The sequence below is a fragment of the Leucoraja erinacea genome, chromosome 7 (assembly GCF_028641065.1).
Source record: "Leucoraja erinacea ecotype New England chromosome 7, Leri_hhj_1, whole genome shotgun sequence".
In the NCBI taxonomy this organism is placed as follows: Eukaryota; Metazoa; Chordata; class Chondrichthyes; order Rajiformes; family Rajidae; genus Leucoraja; species Leucoraja erinaceus.
The window spans coordinates 67,831,211-67,853,013 of record NC_073383.1 but is presented as its reverse complement, the minus strand read 5'-3'; the positions used below and the strand labels follow the sequence as shown (position 1 = coordinate 67,853,013).

At 39.9% G+C, this 21,803-nt stretch overlaps 1 protein-coding gene across 1 annotated transcript in view; it reads left to right on the top strand.

The window, feature by feature from the left end:
* The window catches only part of neb (nebulin), a 229,493-nt gene that overhangs the window by 56,720 nt on the left and 150,970 nt on the right, over positions 1-21,803 (top strand). Inside the window, 12 exon segments of the mRNA XM_055638822.1 lie at positions 1,427-1,531; positions 2,375-2,482; positions 3,915-4,226; positions 4,545-4,751; positions 5,398-5,502; positions 8,203-8,310; positions 11,538-11,849; positions 14,072-14,278; positions 14,375-14,479; positions 15,556-15,663; positions 17,511-17,822; positions 20,464-20,667. Of these exon segments, the coding sequence (XP_055494797.1) occupies positions 1,427-1,531; positions 2,375-2,482; positions 3,915-4,226; positions 4,545-4,751; positions 5,398-5,502; positions 8,203-8,310; positions 11,538-11,849; positions 14,072-14,278; positions 14,375-14,479; positions 15,556-15,663; positions 17,511-17,822; positions 20,464-20,667 (2,193 nt within the window).

Here is a 21,803-nt window from a genome sequence, read left to right as displayed (position 1 = left end):
TTATAGTGGTCATGGGTCAGGGGGTTGCATGAGGCATTGAGGATGCTACATTATTTTATCAAAGAGGCTCTGATAACATTGATGGATTAGTTCACCTCTCTTGCCCAAAATAGAGTGTTTACGGAGTTAGCTGTTGAGCAACAATTGATGGGATTTGGCTTTAGGAACATTATGATTGTAATTAAGATTTCAATGGTAGATACATAGACCTGGAACAAAATGCTGACTTTGGTTTGCTTATACTAGCAGTAGATTTGGAGAGTTCATGGAGAATCAGTATCTCTTTAGTGCATGTATATGTAGGAAAGAACTGCAGATGCTGGTTTAAATCGAAGATTGACACAAAATGCTGGAGTAACTCAGCGAGACAGGCAACATCTCTGGAGAGAAGGAATGGGTGACTTTTCGGGTCGAGACCCTTCTTCAGTCTCTCGACCTGAAACGTCACCCATTCCTTCTCTCTAGAGACCTGCCTGTCCCGCTGAGTTATCCCAGCATTTCGTGTCTTCCTCGTTAGTACATGTTCCATGTTTCGGTTGGGTATGTGGAGATATAGTTCTTCCTTGTTGACGGTGGGCTTTGTGTGAAGACAGGCCTAGACTTTCACTTTTTTCCTCTCAAGTCTAATGTAAGTGACTGGTAGGAAAATTTGGAGAGTGGGAAATTAATGGGAGTCTGAGTGGATTTAAGCAGCTGTGTGCCTGGTGGCCAGCACAAACAAGGTGGACTAAAGGACTTAATTTTGCTGTTCCTATGATGCCACTCAACCAACAGGAGCCACAGAGAGTCCACCATAGCTGCAGTAGAGTGCCCTGAAATCCACCCCTACTCAGCACAGGATGTGGGCTGTGTTGGATAACACATTTAATTAGACCAAAGCCGACTTTCAGTTTCAAAGCTGCATGCACTGTTTGAATGTTAGCAAAAATTATGAGAAAGTCGAACATTTAAAAACTATGATTCATAATTTAAGATTTTTTTCATGAGCTGAAAGAAACTACAGGTACTATAACAATGTTTAAAATGCATTTAAACAGGTACCATGAATAGGATAGGTTTAGAGGGATATGGGCCAAACTGAAGCAGGTGGAATGAGTGTGGATGGGACATGTTGGTCAGCAAGGACAAGTTGGGCCGATTAGGCCTATTTCCATGCGCTCTGACTGTATGATTGACCCCTTTATTCTTTGTTAAACACATTCAAAGTAGAGGTAGAATATTAAACACAAACAATGGAAACTTTTAAAAAACTTTGTTTAAAACCATGATGGGAAATAGACGAATAAAGAATTGCTAGCCCTTGTTGGATTTCACTAAATTATTACTATGATGTGGCTGTTCTTCAGAACCAATGACACTTACTTTTGGTGCTGATTAATCGACAGTTTTGGTCCAATGCTAATGCTTTTCCCCTTTTTACTTTCAGTTGAACTACAAAAAAGCCGGTGAAAAGATGAAGCACAAATATACTCTTGACAACGAATATCCACCCATTGTGCAGGCAAAGGCCAACGCTCAAATTCTAAGTGAAGTAAGCACCCAGGTTTAACTTGGCAAGGATCCCTCTAAACTTGCTCACACGGATCAGAAATGGCATTATTAATGGCATTGCAAGTCAGCTGCACATTGTGTCGCAATGAACATGCAGTGATAATACTTGTTAAGCATAAATGGCAGCTATTAGTATGAGCTGCGTTGCAGTTGCTACGTCAATTTAAAGTTTTGCTGACAAAACTGAAACAAACAAAAGTGGATAACTATGCATTACAAAGTGAAGAGGAGTTTCCTAACTGGTGACTAGCGATGGAAGGGCAAAGCTTGCCGCATAATTGGAAGATCTTAATTGAAATACAAACTTGTTGTCGTGTCTGGAATTATCTAAAGCTATTCCCATATTTCCTGTAAATATGAAAATGGTAAAATTACTTTTGTATAGGTCTTCACAATGGGAATGCTCAGACCAAATATGTTTGGATGAGAAATCCATAACAAGGATCTTAATAATAAAATTCATATTTTACCTTGAACAAACACGGTAAATGGAATAATACCGTCAGCACTTTGAGTAAAGATTTCTATTCTGTAAAGGCTACAAATCTTTTAATTCTCTCTACATGGATTTTAGCTGAACCAAATGTGTTCCGAATGTACCTGAGCTTTGCATCAAGACTGAAACTGAGTAAAATCTCAATGAGAAATATTGTAATTGATCCCTTTTTAGCATGCTGTCATTTTGGGCATAGCTTAAACAGTGCTTCTGAATATCATTCACGTTGGGATTTAATTAGTTGATAAGTAATTACAGTATGTGTCTCCATCTTCCAACATTGTATTCTGTGTATTCTAAAGTTATTACTTCTGTTTCCTTTTTAAGCAACTGTATAAGAAAGCCTGGAACAAAACTATTGCTGAAGGTCATGATATCCGGGCAGATGCCATTGCAATTGTCGCAGCCAAAGCTTCAAGAAACATTGCAAGTAATGTGAGTAAAATCATCTTATGGAGTGTAAATGTCCTTATTCAAGTCAGAAACATGTTGTGAGCCAGCAAGTGTCCTATCAATGCATTTATAGAAACATAGAAAATAGGTGCAGGAGTAGGTCATTCAGCCCTTCGAGTCTGCACCACCATTCAATATGATCATGGCTGACCAACTCAGTATCCTGTACCTGCCTTCTCTCCATACCCCCTGATCCCTTTAGCCACAAGGGCCACATCTAGCAGGACTCCCTCTTAAATATAGCCAATTAACTGACCTCATCCACATTCTGTAGAAGAGAATTCCAGAGATTCACCACTCTCTGTGTAAAAAATGTTTTTTTCATCTCCGTCCTAAAAGATTTCCCCTTTATCCTTAAACTGTGACCCCTTGTTCTGGACTTCCCCAACATCGGGAACAATCTGCCTGCATCTAGCCTGTCCAACCCCTTAAGAATTTTGTACGTTTCTATAAGATCCCCCCTCAATCTTCGAAATTCTAGCGAGTACAAGCCAAGTCTATCCAGTCTTTCTTCATATGAAAGTCCTGACATCCCAGGAATCAGTCTGGTGAACCTTCTCTGTACTCGCTCTATGGCAAGAATTTCCTTCCTCAGATTAGAAGTTGTTTTACATGTCCTACCTGAGTCCAGGTCTCTTTGTCCCAGCAGAAGGCAGGGCTCTTTGAACCAGCAGATCTGCCCCACAAGAATTAAGTTTGAGAAAATACACTTAGATTGTAAATGGAGGTAAAATCTTTCCATCGTTTAACAAAATATTTACAAGAGGGAAGATATCTCAAATTAAAACAAAAAAGGAGAGATTGAAAAACAATGGTTTGAAGAAGGGTCTCGACCTGAAACGTCACCCATTCATTCTCTCCAGAGATGCTGCCTGGCCGCTGAGTTACTCCAGCATTTTGTGTCTATCTTTGAAAAACAATCCACGGAAGCTGGTTATAATTTCAAATGGGGCATAAATTATGCTATTTTTGTAATGGAGCATAAAAATGAATGAATAATTTGAAACATTGGCATTGTTTCATTACTGTCTTAAGTACTAGATAAATTGAAAAGCTTTTGTTTTGTGTGCTATCAAATTAAATAACAAAATACTATGCACAAGGACAATGGGTAGTAAAGATAAAAACCAGAGTGCAGAATATAGTTCTGCAGCATTGTGGCATTACAATTCCAGGGAAAAATTCCAATGACCACTATGAGGTAGGTTGGAAGATTAGGATGACACCCTGGCTTATGGGGAGGATTATAATGCACAGAGAAAACATGTAAATACTAGAGTATCAATGTTAAAATTGCTTAAATGGGTTAATTAACATGATCTACAGTAATGGAACCACTCTATTTTCAATTAATATTTTTTAAACTGCCAAGTTGAACAAATGTATTAACTTTCTCATGCAAATATCATTACAGTATCGATACAAACAGGCCTTTGAAAAGGAAAAGGGTAAACATGTCGGGTTCCGCAGCCTTCAAGATGACCCTAAGCTGGTTCATTCCATGCGTATAGCCAAGATTCAGTCTGACCGTGAATACAAAAAAGACTACGAGAAGAGCAAGACCAAATATCACTCGCCGATGGACATGGTCGCTATCACTGCAGCCAAGAAATCCCAGGAAGTGGCCAGCAATATTAACTACAGGCATCAGATCCACAACTACACCTACATGCCTGATGCCATGAGTGTAGTACTGTCCAGGAACATGATGGATATACAGAGCAATGTAAGCCACAAGCTTCAATGGAAGCTATTTCTTAGAAATACACAGCAGATATAACAATCTCTATCTTTAAACTTTTTTTTAAATGAGTGTTATACTAAATACATGAGCTCTCCATTAATATTGGATTTAAAATTTATATTCATTTTGTGATGTTAGATTTGATGTATGGTCTGTTTTCTTAGAGAGAGAGATAGATGAAATGATCAAAATGTTATTTTGATTATCTTGACCATTTCAGAAGGCAAATGAGAAAAAGTATTAACTATGTGGGACTTGACTATTGAATGCAAAGTGACTAATTTTCATGCCTCCTTGCAGAACAATTACAAAATGGATTATAATAATTGGTTTAAAGGCATCGGCTGGATTCCGACTGGCTCTTTGGATGTGGAGAAGGCAAAGAAAGCAACTCAGATAGCAAGTGAATGTAAATACCGGCAACATCCTGCCACTCTAGAATTTACAAGCATTCCAGACTCTCTTGAACTTGTCCTGGCCAAGAATAATGCACAGATCTTGAACAAGGTAAGCATTATTGGGCAGTCCTGTGCGTGGTTCCCAAATTCTATCTTTTCAGACAAAACCTGAGGGATAACCTTTTCACACAAAGGGTGGTGGGTGTTTGGAACGAGCTGCCAGAGGAGGTTGTGTTGAGGCAGGTACTATCGCAATGATTAAGAAACATTTAGACAGGTACATGGATAAGACAGGTCTAGAGGGATATGGACCAAACACAGGCAGGTGAGACTAGATGGGACATGTTGTCCAGTGTGGGCAGGATGGGCCAAAAGGCTTGTTTCTATGCTGTGAGACTCTATGACTCTGTGGCTCTATAAGCCACATGCTCCTCTGTAGCGATTCAGATAAATTTTCTACTTTGGGTAACAATGGCTCTCGGCACATCACAGCTCAGCCACTTTCTCTTCTCACCCACCTTCTCAGCGTTTCCAACATAAATAAATTAATAGAATCAGCACCAGTAACATTGGCTGATTGACTGCCCTTCCTGCGTTGAGTGTGAATCAGAAAATTTACTGCTTACTACTCCATGGAATGTTTTGTTCGTTAACAGATGGAAATCTTCAAGATGGGTTCCATTGGCCCTCGCACAGGCATGTTCATGTTACTTTATCTTTTAATCTCATGGGTCTATTCTTTTTTTTTTTAACAGAAATTGTACACAGAAGCATGGGATAAAGACAAGACCAAGATCCACATTATGCCAGATTCGCCAGAAATTGTCCTGTCCAAAAGCAACCAGCTGAATATGAGCGAAGTAAGTTGTAAATGTAAAAGTCTGTTGTAAATGTAAAAGTAAGTTGTAAATGTCAAAGTCTGAAGAAGGGTTTCGGCCCGAAACGTTACCTATTTCCTTCGCTCCATAGATGCTGCTGCACCCGCTGAGTTTCTCTTTTTGTGTACCTTTAAGTTCTAAATGAGTTGTGTTGAAGATGAAAATAATCAATAATCTGTCGTGCTTATTGTGAAAAACCTATATCCGCCCTTACTAGCACATGGCACGGAGTAATTCTGAGGTTACCATCCTTGAGGTCCAGCTTTTTAATTTCTTTGCTCCCTTTATTCACTTCAATGGACCTCATCCATTGTTCTATCGATGTAGTTAGTACCAACGTGCATAACTGCTAGCTGCTCTCTCTTGAGGATGTCCTCCAAATGGTCAGAGATGCCCTTGATCTTGGTATCAGGGAGGAAGCATATTCCTGGCATCTCTTTTGCAGCTACAGAATCTCCCATCTGTCCCCTAATTATTGAGTCTCCTATCATTGTTTACTGACTCCACCACTTCCCTGCTGAGCATTACAGTGCCACAGACCTGGCTGCTGCTGCTGCCGCCCTGTAAAAGGTCATACCTAAAGATATCCAACGAGGTATACCTGTTACTGATGGGGAATTACCACAGGGGAACCCTGCACTATCTGCCTACCACTGTTACATTTCCCAGTGGCCACCAAAATACCTGCAGCTTCACGGGAGAACAGGAATATGTGACATTTCGGATCAAGACCCTTCATCAGACTGGGAGACAGAGGAGAGGTATGAAATGGGTTGACCCACTGGTATGAATATTGATTTTCCTAATTTCAAGTAACCTTTGCATCCCCACTCTCTCTGCCCTCCACCACCCTAATCGTCCTGCTTGTTTCACTGTTCAGATCCACATATCCCTTCATTATCTTCCACAGCCACAAATGGACCATTGTGAGTTCCACCTTTCCTCGATTTGGTTACATCGATTCTCGTTCCCTTTTCTCCAACAATGTTCTGTCCCGCTGCATTACGCTCTATTCCCCTGACTCTCAAGTTAAAAACCACCTGTGTCTCGAATCCCCTGAATGCAAAACGTCAAACGTAGACTCCCTTTTCTCCAAGGATGTGTTTTCCCTGATCTCCCACATCCTTCAGAGGAGTTTGCCACTTCCTAACTGCTATCCCAACTTAAAGTTTGAAGAGTATTTAATTTTTTTATATACCTCTGCTCAGCATCCTCGCTGAAGTTGTTTCAGTTATTTCTCTTCATAAAATTAACTGTTTCAGAATTTCTGGTCATTTTCCAACGACTTTTAATAGATTAGGTAGCTGCACAGTCTCTTGCCCAGAGTAGGGGAATCGAGAATCAGAGGACATAGGTTTAAGATGAAGGGGGTATGATTTAATAAAAATCTTAAGGGTAACTTTTTCACACCAAGGGTCGTGGGTGTATGGAACGAGCTGCGAGAGGAAGAGTTGAGGCATGGACTATAGCAATGTTTAAGAAGCAGTTACACGGGTACATGGATAGGGCAGGTTTAGAGGGATATGGGCCCAAACGCAAGCAAGTGGGACGAGTGTAGATGGGACATGTTGGCCGGTGTGGGCAAGTTGGGCCAAAGGGCCTGTTTCCACACTGCTTGACTCTATGACTATATTTTTCCAAAGGACTGGCAATGTTTCAGTCACAAATGTTCCATGAACATAAATCTTTTGATAGCCAGTGAACCTGGTGACTTGGCATAACCTCCTGTCAAGACATTACCAGGACTAATGCTTATTGTTTATGAAAGGAGGTCCCAGTGCTGGGCAGGGCCTCAGTAATCAGGTGCTGACTTCATGAACAAGTTGCCATTGGAAAATGTGTCCAAATAAGTCCAATCCCAGCAGCAGGAGAGCAGTGAGTATGGAGAGGCATGTAATGTTGAGGCTCTATAAAGCGCTGGTAAAGCCACATTTGGAATATTGTGAGCAATTTTTGGCACCATTTCTGAGGAAGGATGTGCTGGCTCTAGAGAGGGCCCAGAGGAGGTCTACAAAAATGATCCCAGGAATGAGTAGGTTAACCTATGATGAGTGTTTGTCAGCACTGGGCCTGCACTCGCTGGAGTTTAGAAGAATGAGGGGGCACCTCTGAAACATACAGAATAGTGAAAGGCTTGGATATAGTGGATGTGGAGAGGATGTTTCCACTAGTGGGAGAGTTTAGGACTAGAGGTCATAGCCTCAGAGTTAAAGGACGTTCTTTTAGGAAGGAAATGAGGTGACATTTCTTTAGTCAGACGGTGGTGCATCTGTGGAATTCTTTGCAACAGAAGGCTGTGGAGAGCGTCAGTGGATATTTTTAAGGCAGAGATAGATAGTCTTGATTAGTACAGGTGTTGGGAGAATGGGATTAGGATGGAGAGATAGATCAGTCATGCTTGAATGACGGAGTAGACCATGACTAATTCTACTCCTATTCCTTATGACTTTATGATCTTATGACATCACTGGTCAGCAAGGCTGATACTAGGGGCATTGCCCCGGCATTAATATTGTGCAGCACTGCACTAAACTGTGAATTAAGTTAATTGCCATTTTCTCATATGGTGCTTGAAGTTTTTAATATTCTCTATCAGAAAATGGTGTAGGTAAACAAGCTCAGTAATCAGTTAATGAATTACATGTTGTTAAAATCCAACCATTTTGTTCTTTTACGTTTTAGAAATTATACAGATCTGGCTGGGAGAAAATGAAGAAGAAAGGCTATCACCTCACGTCTGATGCCATTTCAATAAAAGCTGCAAAGGCTTCAAGAGACATAGCCAGTGATGTAAATATTTCTTAACGATCTAACCGTATAATTACAACACATTATTTTGTGCATTTCACACAGCATGACTGACACTTCAAATGGCCTCCTTCTAAAATTGTATTACGAACATATCTCCCTGAATGATGTCTTTTAAACTTAAACAAAGATACTTTTTACCATTCTTCCTGTGAGATATACCATTAACACCAGATAATTACCTTTTTCACCCCTCTCACACTTTTTTTTTATTTATTTATTTTGCTTTTTTTTTCCCAGTGACTCTACTTTATTTTATTTAATGCTTATGAATTTTTAACATAATTTATAACCCACGGAAACAGGCCATCTCGGCCCTACAAAGTCCATCCGAACAAAATTTTTCCCTTAGTCCCACCTTGCACTCTACCATAACCTTCCATTAGTTCTCATCCATATGTTATAAAAAATGAAAAAACTGGGAGCTCATTCCACACCGCCACCACTCTCTGAAGAAAATATTACCCCTAAAAAATTCTGATTCATGGAGACAATTCTAATAAAAACTGTCCAATGTTATATCCCTTTTTAAAACCTCTATCAGGTCAGTAATGATGCGCTCCATAGACTAACTTATTCAACCTATCTCTGTCCAATAATAATAAAAATCTACTAAAATAATAAAAAATACTCCAAAAAAATTTAACATTAAAAAAAAAAAAACCAAAAGAAAATGGTGTAGGTAAACAAGCTCAGTAATCAGTTAATGAATTACATGTTGTTAAAATCCAACCATTTTGTTCTTTTACGTTTTAGAAATTATACAGATCTGGCTGGGAGAAATTGAAGAAGAAAGGCTATCACCTCACGTCTGATGCCATTTCAATAAAAGCTGCAAAGGCTTCAAGAGACATAGCCAGTGATGTAAATATTTCTTAATGATCTAACCGTATAATTACAACACATTATTTTGTGCATTTCACACAGCATGATTGAGTTGTGTCATTTGCTGGGTCAAATTGGCCTCCTTCTAAAATTGTATTATTAATTGCAAACTCCCCCTGCAATGCTGTACGTTTTAGATATACTCTTAACACCAGATTGATTGATAATCTGCAAACGTAGAAGTAATGTGTCCAGAAATTCACACCTTTTTTTGGTTAAACAATGTATGTATTTAGTAACAAATCAAACTATGCTAACCTGATATTTTTTTAAAACATTGACTCTGCGCAGTAGAACTGAATTTCCCGTTTCTAATGACTTGAGGTGAATTCTGAAACCCCGGCTAACAACTTCCCTCAATAGTAGGGTTATCCTGCAGCTAATCCACATGAATATTTTTCAGGCATTTTTGATTCAAGTTCCCTCTATTTTTTTTTTCAAAAATAAATTCTTCTATTGCTCAACAAGTCTGATGGAATTCACCGTGTACAGTAACTGCTTGCTCAATTAGATAACAGCAAGAAAGGAGAAAGCTAGATTTAACCTTTGATTTTCCAAATGTAACTTCTTGCCATTGAACTTTACCCTCTGCCAGTAAAGCATTTTGGAAAATTTCATCTATGCAATATGCAGATTTACCGTCCATTAGTTTCCATTTTAATAAAGGGAAATTCTGTGGTAGCGACCAGTTCCTTATGCTTGGAACAATACATGAATTCCATCTTTCCCATACGCAAATCCGCTCTTTGTTCTGCAATCCAAAATGAGTTAAATCACTGAAGAATCACTCCATGTGACTTTTTTTTACTGTATCCTCTCCTCTGTAATTAAATTCACATATGAACATGTCTCATGTGGGACTAGACTTTACATTAGACTTTAGCAGTACAGCGCGGGGATCTATCAGCCCTTCAGCCCCTCAGCCCACTGAGACAGTCCAACTAGTGATCACCCCGTACACGAACACGATCCTACACACTAGGGACAATTTACAATTATACCAAGCCAATTAACCTTCGTCTTTGGAGTGCGGGTGGAAACTAGAGGTTCAGCAGAAAACAACCACGCGGTCTCCAGTGAGAAGGTACAACTTATTCTCTGTACAGACTTCCCTTTCCTGCAGTTAGGACAATTTGACCCTCAGGTCTCTGGCACACATGTAATGCAGGCATTTTTGACAACTTCTATTGCTGTTCTATAACAAGTGATGGAATTCACCGTGTACAGTAACTGCACATCATTAGGAGGAAGAATAGTCCACTTTTCCAGATGTAACTTCAAGCCTCCTATGTGCTTGCAGTAACAGGATCATTTCATGATGCTGATGCAGATTTCAGTTCCGGTTTTCCTTTCTATCCTTTGTAACGTCGTCCAGTTCTTAAGCTTGGAACAATACATGAATTACGCAAATCCGCTCTTTGAATGAAAATAGTTAAAACTGAAGAATCACTCCATGTGACTCCAGCTGTATCCTCTCCTCTGTAAGGTAAATTCACAGTGAACATGAGGGACTCTTACAGTAGACTTTAGAGGGAATCTATCAAAAGTTTGACTAAGATCTGTGCTAACATGGGCATACACTCTTATTTATAAATACCAGTGAATCCTAGTTTTTAATCCTAGAGGTTCAGAGGAAACATTCAGCTCAGCACACCTCAGTGTGCCCTGTATCTCTGTCAAGACACAACATGATCTTGTATGCTTCAATCAAGTTCTTTTTTCACCATTCTAAATTTCACCAGATACTATATTATCCTTTCCTTTCTATCCTTTGTAACCTGTCGTCTTTTTGCTTAAGTATCTATTTACCTTGCCATTCCGGGTATCAATGCATTAATATCCTTGTTTAAGCAAGGAAACAATATACAATACACAATTCTCTAGATGTGCTTTTGCCAATGCCCCATAATATTGCAGCAACACCTCCCTCCCTGAGTGTTCAATTCCTTTAGTAATAAACAATTTCATTTTGATAGTTTTCCTAATTACTTTACCTGAATGCTGACCTTTTGTGATTCATAATCCCTCTGCAATATATCGCTGTTTTGATGAAATGGTTTCTATTTTCTTGCTAAAATGGACAATTTCACATCTTGTAATGCCCAGCCTTTATATGTATCTATAAATAGCCCTTTGCAGCTTCCATATATTTGGCCTCTGTACAACTTGCCCTTTTATTTATCTGTCCCATTGTTAGTAGCTGAATTTATAACATTGCTATTGCTGGTGTGCATTAAATAAAATAGTACATTTATAAGATGCAGTTCATTGAATTCAATGTAAGAGTCACCTTCATTAACACTGTTTCCTCTTCCCTTTGCTAGTATAAATACAAACAAGCCTATGAAAAATCTAGGGGAAAGCATATTGGCTTCCGAAGTTTGCAGGATGATCCCAAGCTTGTCCACTTCATGCAAGTTGCTAAACTGCAGTCAGACCGTGTGTACAAGAAGGACTATGAAAAATTCAAGACCAAGTACATCACACCATTGGACATGGTCAGCATTACGGCTGCTAAACAGTCTCAAGCAGCAGTCAGCAACATTGACTACAAACGTCTCATTCATAACTACATTACCCCTCCTGACTCAATTAACTTGATATTGGCCAAAAACATGATGGACATACAGAGTGATGTAAGTTTGTAAAAAAAAACATACTGTGCGTTTATCAACTGCAATAATTACAGATGTTGCATCAAACTTTAAATTGTGTGAATTATTCTGATATGATGATATTGCAAACATGAGCATGCCTGATTTTTGTGTCCAGCTTTCCAGTAACTCAGCTGACTAAGCCAGTAAGCACCTGAACAGAGAAGCATTGTTTGGACATTCCGGATTCACTGCTTTATCAAATTGTTCTCTTGCGATTTTACCAGTTGATTCTCATCACACATACCTGTACCATGTTTCCCCTGGTTCTTCTCCAGTTAATAAGTTCTAATCTAGATGGTTCCTTTCTAATTTGCATCTTATTCTGTGATCAATGTTCCCTTTGAATGCGCATCTCGCACTTAATCAAGTTTGCCCAAATCTAGGTGAGGTTTGGGTTTGATGGCGATTGTCAATATTCTCATCTCAGGGACAGCATTCATGCTCTTGTGTCAGAAAATGTAAGCTCAAGTAACATTACTTGAGAACATAATGTAGGTGCCAGTTCAGTGCTATGTGGTGGCTTGTATCATGTATAATTCGGATCAGCGTTACTTGGTATGTGATCATCAAATATAGATCTGTGACCAGTGGGATTACTAATTGTCAAAATAGACAGAAAATCATTCATTCTTTTGAATCCTTAAGCATGAATTATGCTTATGTTTACATTAAATATTATCTTTCAGGTAGGTTTGCACCAGTGTTGTTATGCTCCTATTACCTTATTTCCAGGTGACTTGGCTTTTATAGGTGAGACTTCAAATAGTGAAAGGCCCGGACAAAGCGGTGTGGAACGCATGTTTCCACTAGTGGGGAAGTCTACAACCAGCGGGCATAGCCTCAGAATAAAAGGACGTACCTTTAGAAAGGAGGAGGAATTTCTTTAGTCTGATGGTGGTGAATCTGTGGAATTCATTGCCACAGATAGCTGAGGACGCCGTCAATGGATATTTTTAAGGTGGAGATTGACAGATTCTTGATTAGTAAGGGTGTCAAGGGTTGGGGAGAAGGCAGAAGAATGTGGTTGAGAGGGAAGATAGGTCAGCCAGACTGTACTCTTCTTAATTATGATGCTGGAGCCAGATATTTTTCAATTGAATGGGAGAATTGCAGAACAATTCTCTTGCCTGACCTCATGGGTGACCTTTGTTACTCAGAGAGGATTAACCACTATTTTCTCATGCATTTAATGTGTGGCTCTGAGAAAGGACAAAATAATAATCAAGACCCAGTCAAGACTCACACAAAGGGTGGTGGTTGTATGGAACGAGCTGCTGAGTGGTTGTATGGAACGAGCTGCCATATAACCATATAACCATATAACAATTACAGCACGGAAACAGGCCATCTCGGCCCTACAAGTCCATGCCGAACAATTTTTTTTTTCCCCTTAGTCCCACCTGCCTGCACTCATACCATTACCCTCCATTCCCTTCTCATCCATATGCCTATCCAATTTATTTTTAAATGATACCAATGAACCTGCCTCCACCACTTCCACTGGGAGCTCATTCCACACCGCTACCACTCTCTGCGTAAAGAAGTTCCCCCTCATATTACCCCTAAACTTCTGTCCCTTAATTCTGAAGTCATGTCCTCTTGTTTGAATCTTCCCTATTCTCAAAGGGAAAAGCTTGTCCACATCAACTCTGTCTATCCCTCTCATCACTTTAAAGACCTCTATCAGGTCCCCCCCTTAACCTTCTGCGCTCCAGAGAATAAAGACCTAACTTATTCAACCTATCTCTGTAACTTAGTTGTTGAAACCCAGGCAACATTCTAGTAAATCTCCTCTGTACTCTCTCTATTTTGTTGACATCCTTCCTATAATTGGGCGACCAAAATTGTACACCATACTCCAGATTTGGTCTCACCAGTGCCTTGTACAATTTTAACATTACATCCCAGCTTCTATACTCTGCCGGAGGAGATACTGTTGCAATGTTTAAGAAACATTTTGACAGGTACATGGATAGGTTGGATATGGGCCAAATACAGGCAGGTGGGACTAGTGTAGGTGGGACATGTTGGCCAATGTGGGCAAGTTGGGCTGAAGGGCCTGTTTCCACACTGTAAGACACGATGACTAAGATGCCTCTTGTACAAAAACTCCAAATTAGAATTGGCTGCTGCAGCACTTTTTTTATTGTTTGAAAGTACCTTTGGATATGGCTGTTTATTCTTTGTGTTTGTAATTTCAGAACCTCTACAAATCAGAGTACACTGAGTGTATGAAGGGCCTGGGCTGGGTCCCCATTGGTTCACTAGAGAATGAAAAGAACAAGCGTGCTTCAAATATCCTATGTGAGTCAAAATATCGACAACACCCTGAGAAGTTTAAATTTACCATTGATACTCAGTCCATACCTATGGAGCTTGCAAAAGCAAATGCCATAATCATGGATCAGGTAAGAAAACTTAAAAATAATTGATCGTGAAAGTTTTTTAATTAAGTTTTCCGATTCAAAGAATGCATTATTAATCTCTTTTCTTTCACCTTTTAGAACTTGTACAAAAAGGACTGGGAGAAAGACAAGATTAAGATACAGGTGATGCCAGACACACCAGAGATTATTCTGGCTAAAGTGAACCAGTACAACATGAGCCAGGTACGCTAAATGAATTGGAATAAATTGCACTTCATTGAAAAATGTGACAAAGTAGCAAATAAATGAAATCCACTACAAGCTACGGTGCGAACATGAAACTAATATATACCATTAAAATGTATCCAATGAGTTTTGCAGGAATTAAATAAGAAAGAATAGCAGGTGCTGAAAATCAGAAAAAAATGGTAAATGTGAAAAACATTTTAATGTCTTTGGAAAGTGAATCTTAGTTGTTTCAGGACAAATAGAAACATAGAAATTAGGTGCAGGAGTAGGCCATTCGGCCCTACGAGCCTGCACCACCATTCAATATGATCATGGCTGATCATCCAACTCAGTATCCCGTACCTGCCTTCTCTCCATACCCCCTGATCCCCTTAGCCACAAGGGCCACATCTAACTCCCTCTTAAATATAGCCCATGAACTGGCCTCAACTACCCTCTGTGGCAGAGAGTTCCAGAGATTCACCACTCTCTGTGTGAAAAAAGTTCTTCTCATCTCGGTTTTAAAGGATTTCCCCCTTTATCCTTAGATGATCTTAGTCAGAATCAGGAAAGAATGAGATCGAGTTGGTTTCAAATTGGTTTACTGTAGAATGGAGATGGCAGGGGAATGGTTAGGACAAATGGGAATATCCGTGATGGGGTGAGATCAGGATGTGGATGAGGGATAAGGTGTAGATTAACTGGATTAATGGAGGACAGTTGGATATAACATGAAAGAAGACATTTAATATTTGAAATAAGAACAGTTATGGAGAGAAAATTAGGGTCATGGAATGTTAGTGTGTAATGGAAAGCTGTGACTGAAAAGCAGCTCACATCATGTTAATGGTGAAAAAATACAAAGTCAATATTGCAAATAAATGACCCAGATCCAATTTTGATGCAAACAGCAAGAGCAAATTTCTTGAAGCTGTTGAATTCAACATATGGATCCAGTGGACAGACAGAAGAGATATCCTTCCTCATGCTTATATTGGAGCACATCCTTACAGTGCTGAAGGATACAGGCAGATCTTTTAACTCTTGCAATGCAAACATGTAAAATTATTTTTGTTCATATTCCTTTGCAGAAAATGTACAAGCAAAGCATGGAAGATGCGAAGAAAAAGGGATATAATCTTCGTGCTGATGCCATTTCAATCAAAGCTGCCAAAGCTTCTGCTGATATTGCCAGCAATGTAAGTGTTTTGACAAGTTATATAAGATCTGTTATTTTCCATTGTTTCATTGTTCAACCAGTTGTCTCCTCTTCCGAAGGGTATGCTGGCATGTTGAAGGAGTCATTGAACATGTTTAAACCCCATCAGTAGGCTATTTGATGTAATTTTTTTCACTTCAGTGTAGCTGATCACACAGTCACCACAAGACTGTGGAGTTGTTGGAGTGTGAGTGGAGCTGTTGATGACTTGTTCCTATTAGGAATTGGCATGTGACTATAGGTATGTTACAAAACCTACCTGAATCGCCATTGGGAATCTGCCCTCAGCCAGGCCCGCGATTTTGGCGCTGTTTGGAGGGGGCGGGTTTAAAACGCGATTTTTACTAGGCTGTACTAATCGCACATGTTCAGCCTAGTAAATCATTAACGAAAAATCGCTGCAAGACCCGGTCGCAAAAGGTATTATTAGTTTTATAGGCCTCGATAATATAGTTCTAATAGATTTAAAATTACTGTTTCATCTCGCAACCTCTCGCAGCCCCAGGGTTTTATAGAGCAAACAATTAAAGGTATGTACCTTATTTTTACATTAAATGGGGCATATATATAACCCTATATATCAAATTATCTATAACGAATAGCTCATTTTGGGCTTTTTATATCCCGCAGTATTTTTCTCGGCACTTGAGGGCACTAATCCAGCGCTATGTCAACATTCTAAACCGGCGCGTTCCACATGAACCCACTAGAAAGCCGATTTAAATGGGCATTTATTTACAGCAATTGAACACTAAATTCCTTCCATTTGGCCTATAAATTAATGTAAATTAGATATAAAAATCATGTTATATTGTGAATTATTTGTGAATAATCTTTGGACACTTAGGCTATTTAAAAATGTTAATCTTTCCTTAAGAAATGGCGTTTGACTATCCAAGATCACAGCTTTTTTGTAATGTCCATTGAAAATCAATAGGGAACAAGATGCTAATTTCCGAGTATGAAAATGGTCATAACTTTTTTAATACTTGAGATATGAAAGTGAATTTGGTGTCAAATTAAACTTATTGTTATGCTTTATCTGATGGGATAAATTGCAGACTTGATTTTTTAAATCTCAAAATTTTGTAACATTGCTAGTGACTATGCTTACTAATGGTATAAAAAAACAGGGTTATCGAGACAGGTACAACATTCTTGGGAACTCCCTGGGCCTCCACATGTTTAAGACATTTGGACAGGTACATGATAGGTAAGGTTTAGGTGGGTATGGGCATGTCCGAACTTGGGCAGGTGGGACTAGTGTACCTGGGTCATCTTGGTCAACGTGGGCAAGTTGGGTCGAAGGGCCGTTTTACATGCTGTGTGAATCTATGTCTCCATAAGTATTACATTTTCAAACAAATCTCTGAAATAAAGATTGTAATGTTATGAACATTCTAAGCAGAGAGGACACATGTTGCCAGGGTAGTGGTGGAGGCAGATATGATAGTGGCATTTTAGATGCTTTTGGATGGGCACATTGATAATGCAGGGAATGGAGGGGTATGGATCACATGCAGGCAGAGGAGATTGGTTCAGCTAATTAGTTAACATCATGAAGTATTGGCATGGAGATAGTGGGCTGAAAAACCTGTGCTTTACTATTCTATGAGATGCACATTAACTTTCTGATTCAGCACATCGATGGCTTGATTCTAATCATGCAAAGTCTTCTCGTTAACTGGATCGCTCACAACAAAAAGGCTTTTCACTCTGCCTCGCTACATGTGACAACAATAAACTAAACTAAACTCGAGCTTGTTGGTAATTTGGAGGTTCTTTGAACTGATTAATAATTTATTTTTATCCATTACTTTCTTACAGTACAAGTATAAACATGCCTACGAGAAGGCAAGGGGAAAGCACGTTGGTTTCCGTAGCATGCAGGACGATCCCAAGCTGGTCCATTGCATGCAAGTAGCCAAGTTGCAGTCTGACCGTGAATACAAAAAGAATTACGAGAAGAGCAAGACCAAGTATCACATGCCTTTGGACATGCTGAGCATTGTGGCTGCTAAGAAGTCACAAGAAGTGGCCACTAATACCAATTATAGGCGGCTGATCCACCATTTCACATACCTACCTGACGCAATCGACCTGCACCGTGCCAGAAAGATGATGGAGATACAGAGTGAAGTAAAGAACAATATTTATTTTTGAATCTTTTTTTTTTTTTTTTTAAATCAGTTTTATTGTTTTTGCCAATTCATTCTATTTATTAATAGCATAGGATTTGGAGATTTCTGATTTCTACAGATGGAAAAATTCTGATTTCTATGCTTTCGCTTTTGAGAAGTCAACTTCTTTCTTTCAATAATGGAATTAAAAATTTAAAACAATGGTTGTTGTGCAATTAAATTGGGTGCTGTATGTAGAAACATTGGCCCATTATAACCATATAACCATATAACAATTACAGCACGGAAACAGGCCATCTCGACCCTTCTAGTCCGTGCCGAACACATAATCTCCCCTAGTCCCATATACCTGCGCTCAGACCATAACCCTCCATTCCCTTCCCATCCATATAACTATCCAATTTATTTTTAAATGATAAAAACAAACCTGCCTCCACCACCTTCACTGGAAGCTCATTCCACACAGCTACCATTCTCTGAGTAAAGAAGTTCCCCCTCATGTTACCCCTAAACTTCAGTCCCTTAATTCTCATGTCATGTCCCCTTGTTTGAATCTTCCCTACTCTGTGGGAAAAGCTTTTCCACGTCAACTCTGTCTATCCCTCTCATCATTTTAAAAACCTCTATCAAGTCCCCCCCTTAACCTTCTGCGCTCCAAAGAATAAAGCCCTAACTTGTTCAACCTTTCTACATTAGCTCGAGTATTTATTGGGGAAAGGGTAAGAATGAGGAAATCTGTTAACATTAATGGCCAGGCCTCATCATCTAATGCATTTTCAGTTTCTTAAGTAGAAGCCAGCCAGATTTATGGGCCAGGAGGCCATATCGATGAATAATTAGGACTGTGACCATCAGGAGTGAACTGGATTAGTTGGATAATTCAGTGTAATTATGAGCCAAGATGATCGGGAGAAAAAGGTTGGGTTCCACTTGGATCCTCAGGGCCAACTCCTGGTGCAAGAACTCTAAAAAGCACTTATTTATGCATCTGGCTTACCCCATTTCTATATCACCAACAGATTTCCTTAGCTCTGGTAAATTAAGGTGGGCAGAGTTATAGTCAAATCAGACTCTCAAGGTGTACATATGTCCTGAATATTATTCTCTGCATGTTGTTGGCAGCTAATGTTTACATGGGGGATGGGAAACGTATTTCTTGATTTTAATTTTTAATTCCCTCACCGTTTTCCATCTGTAGTGCAGAGTATTTGCATAGGATTATACAGCCATTGCAACCAACCATATTGCTGTTTGTGCTTCCCTCAAACCACCCGCATTTCTTCTTCTTTTAAAAATCTATCCATGTAACTTACCTTCAATCTCCCCACTCCCCTTTAAATGTATCCAAACTATCTTATTATTTTCTTAATAATTTACATAAAGCTTGCAATTAAATCGATGTTTATCTACAGCTATTAAATTGTCCTAAATTACTGTTTGCCTAAAATCTCCTTCAGGAATGTCATTGCATTGTCTGTAACAAATGTAAAAGATCTGAGTTAAATTGCCATTCATAGAATTATCACAGTACTAGTGGGCCAGTAGACCCACGAAGGCCATGGTAACTCTTTAGGCAACAATCCAGTTAGTCCTATTCTCCCTTTCAATCCATTTATTCATGGAATTTATGTCTTCTCATATGCCTGTCCAATTCTCTTTTGAGTTGACACCATTTCCAACATCCTTACAGACAGTGAGCTTTCCATCATAATTACCCCCTGAATGAAAGTAAAAGCATTTCTTTTCAACTCCCAGTATTTTTCCCCATCACTGCTCTCTGCTTTTTGAACCATCTGCTATTGGGAATAACTTCTCTCTGCTTGTTAATTAAATCTTTCAGTACATGCATATTTGCTTTATGTTCACTATTATATCAGTTACTGTTGGAACTACATTTCCAAGGAAGAATACAAATAACATCCATGTTATAGAAAAGGTGTTTGTCAAGCTTGAAATGGTTCTGAGAAGATTTACCAGTATGTTGCCAGGACTCGAGTGACTGACCTATAGGCAGAGGTTGAGCAAGCTAGGGCTTTATTCCTTGGAGTGCAGGAGGATGAGGGGCAATCTTATAGAGGTGTACAAATCATGCGAGGAATAGATCAGGTTAATGCACAGTCTTTTGCCCAGAGTAGGGGAATAGAGAACCAGAGGGACATAGTTTAAAGTGAGGGGGGACAGATTTAATAGGAACCTGAGGGATAACTTTTTCACACACACGGTTGCGGCTGTATGGAGCAAGCTGCCGGAGGAGATAATTGGGCAGGTACTATCCCATTGTTTAAGAAGCATTCAGGCAGGTACATGGATAATAGGGTAGGTTTAGAGGGATAAAGGCCAAAAGCATTCAGGTGGAACATGTTGTGATTAGTATGTTGGTCAGTATGGGTAGGTTGGGCCAAAGGGGTTGTCTATATGAACTGTATGTCTATATGAACTGTCCCATGGATTCAATGCCTTCAATGATTTACTGTCAACCCTTTGACACTGTATTGCAATTGATAAGTGAGATACTGTAGTCCAATTAATGATGAAAGGCAATTTTGGCCTGCAAATGCAAATGGTCATATTTTACTTAGCTTTATGCTGCATGAGTAGAAATCTAAAAGTTCAACTGTTGTTGTTTTTTTTACATCTAGAACGCTTATAAGGCGGATCTTCAATGGCTGAGGGGAATAGGCTGGAGTCCCATTGGTTCGCTGGATGTTGAGAAGGCTAAGAAATCAACAGCGATTGCAAGTGATAAGAATTATCGCCAGCATCCCGCTAAGTTCAATTTCACAAGTTTGACTGACTCTGTGGAAATGGTCCTGGCTATGACTAACTCAGAAACAATGAAGAAGGTAGATAATTGAAAAAATAATATTTTTTGCGCGATTTTTGTTTACCCCGATTATTTGATTTCAACTGAGTTTTATTTTACCCTCGCACCCATTATTTAGAGTTTGAACTTGATCAATGTGGGATAGAGCCATTTTAGGCAAAGAAATGGGAGATGAGTGGTGATCGTCTGACTTTGTTAAACATTCCAGGCAAGGTTGAACCTGGTCTTCGCTTAATATGAATTTTCAGTGACATTTACTAAATGGTGATCATGAGCAGGGCCAGATTTACGTATAAGCTAGACAAGCTTAAGTTTAGGGCCTCGAGATCTAGGGGAGCCTTGGCCCTCTCCACCAAGGTGTATAAAACGTTTGACATATTCGTATTTTCTGAGCCTTGTCCTTTCAACAGTCAGGAGTGTTGAGTCGGTGCGCGGGTGCAAGTTTAACAATGTCAGAACCAGCTCCGACTGTGCCCGACCTGCCTGCTTCAGGGGAGAAGAGATGAGGCTCTGGGCGGGGTAAAGGGTGGGTGGGAACGAGCAGCCACCCGCTACCATAGGCGGAATGGTCCTTTCTACAGTTAACCCTGCTCACAGTCTCTGATGGGCCTGGTTTCCCGCCCACCGGGACCTCCCACGCTTTGCCCGCTGACCCTCGCCATTCCACTGCCCTCCAGCAGCCTGCAGCCGTCACCTTACATGCAGCCTGGACCGCACCGGGCCTGAAGTTTCCACGCTTCAGACTCCAACTCCCCTGAGTTTGACTGCGCTGAGTCCTAGTGCTAGTGTCCCCCCCCCCCCCCCCCAACTTGGTAACCTCAGTGGCTGTTCCACTGGGTCTTCCCCATTCCCCTCAAACCATGTGACCCCAGCTCTTCCCCCATCCAACTGTTTAATGACAACATACAGTAGGATCTAAAAGTGTCACACTGTCACTGTCGGGTAGTCATGGTCCCCTAGTCGTGGGGTGGAGGATTGGGAGGTGGGGGGCCTCACAAGTGAAATAGATTAGGGCCTCTCTTCATCTAAATCCGGCCCTGATCACGAGTGAAAATATTGACCTTTTTTCCTTTCCCCAGTCCAAAGGCATGGTGGCCAAGTTGATCTATTTCAGCACTGTCTTGGCTGAGACCAAGAAACTTGGGAGAAGCTCAA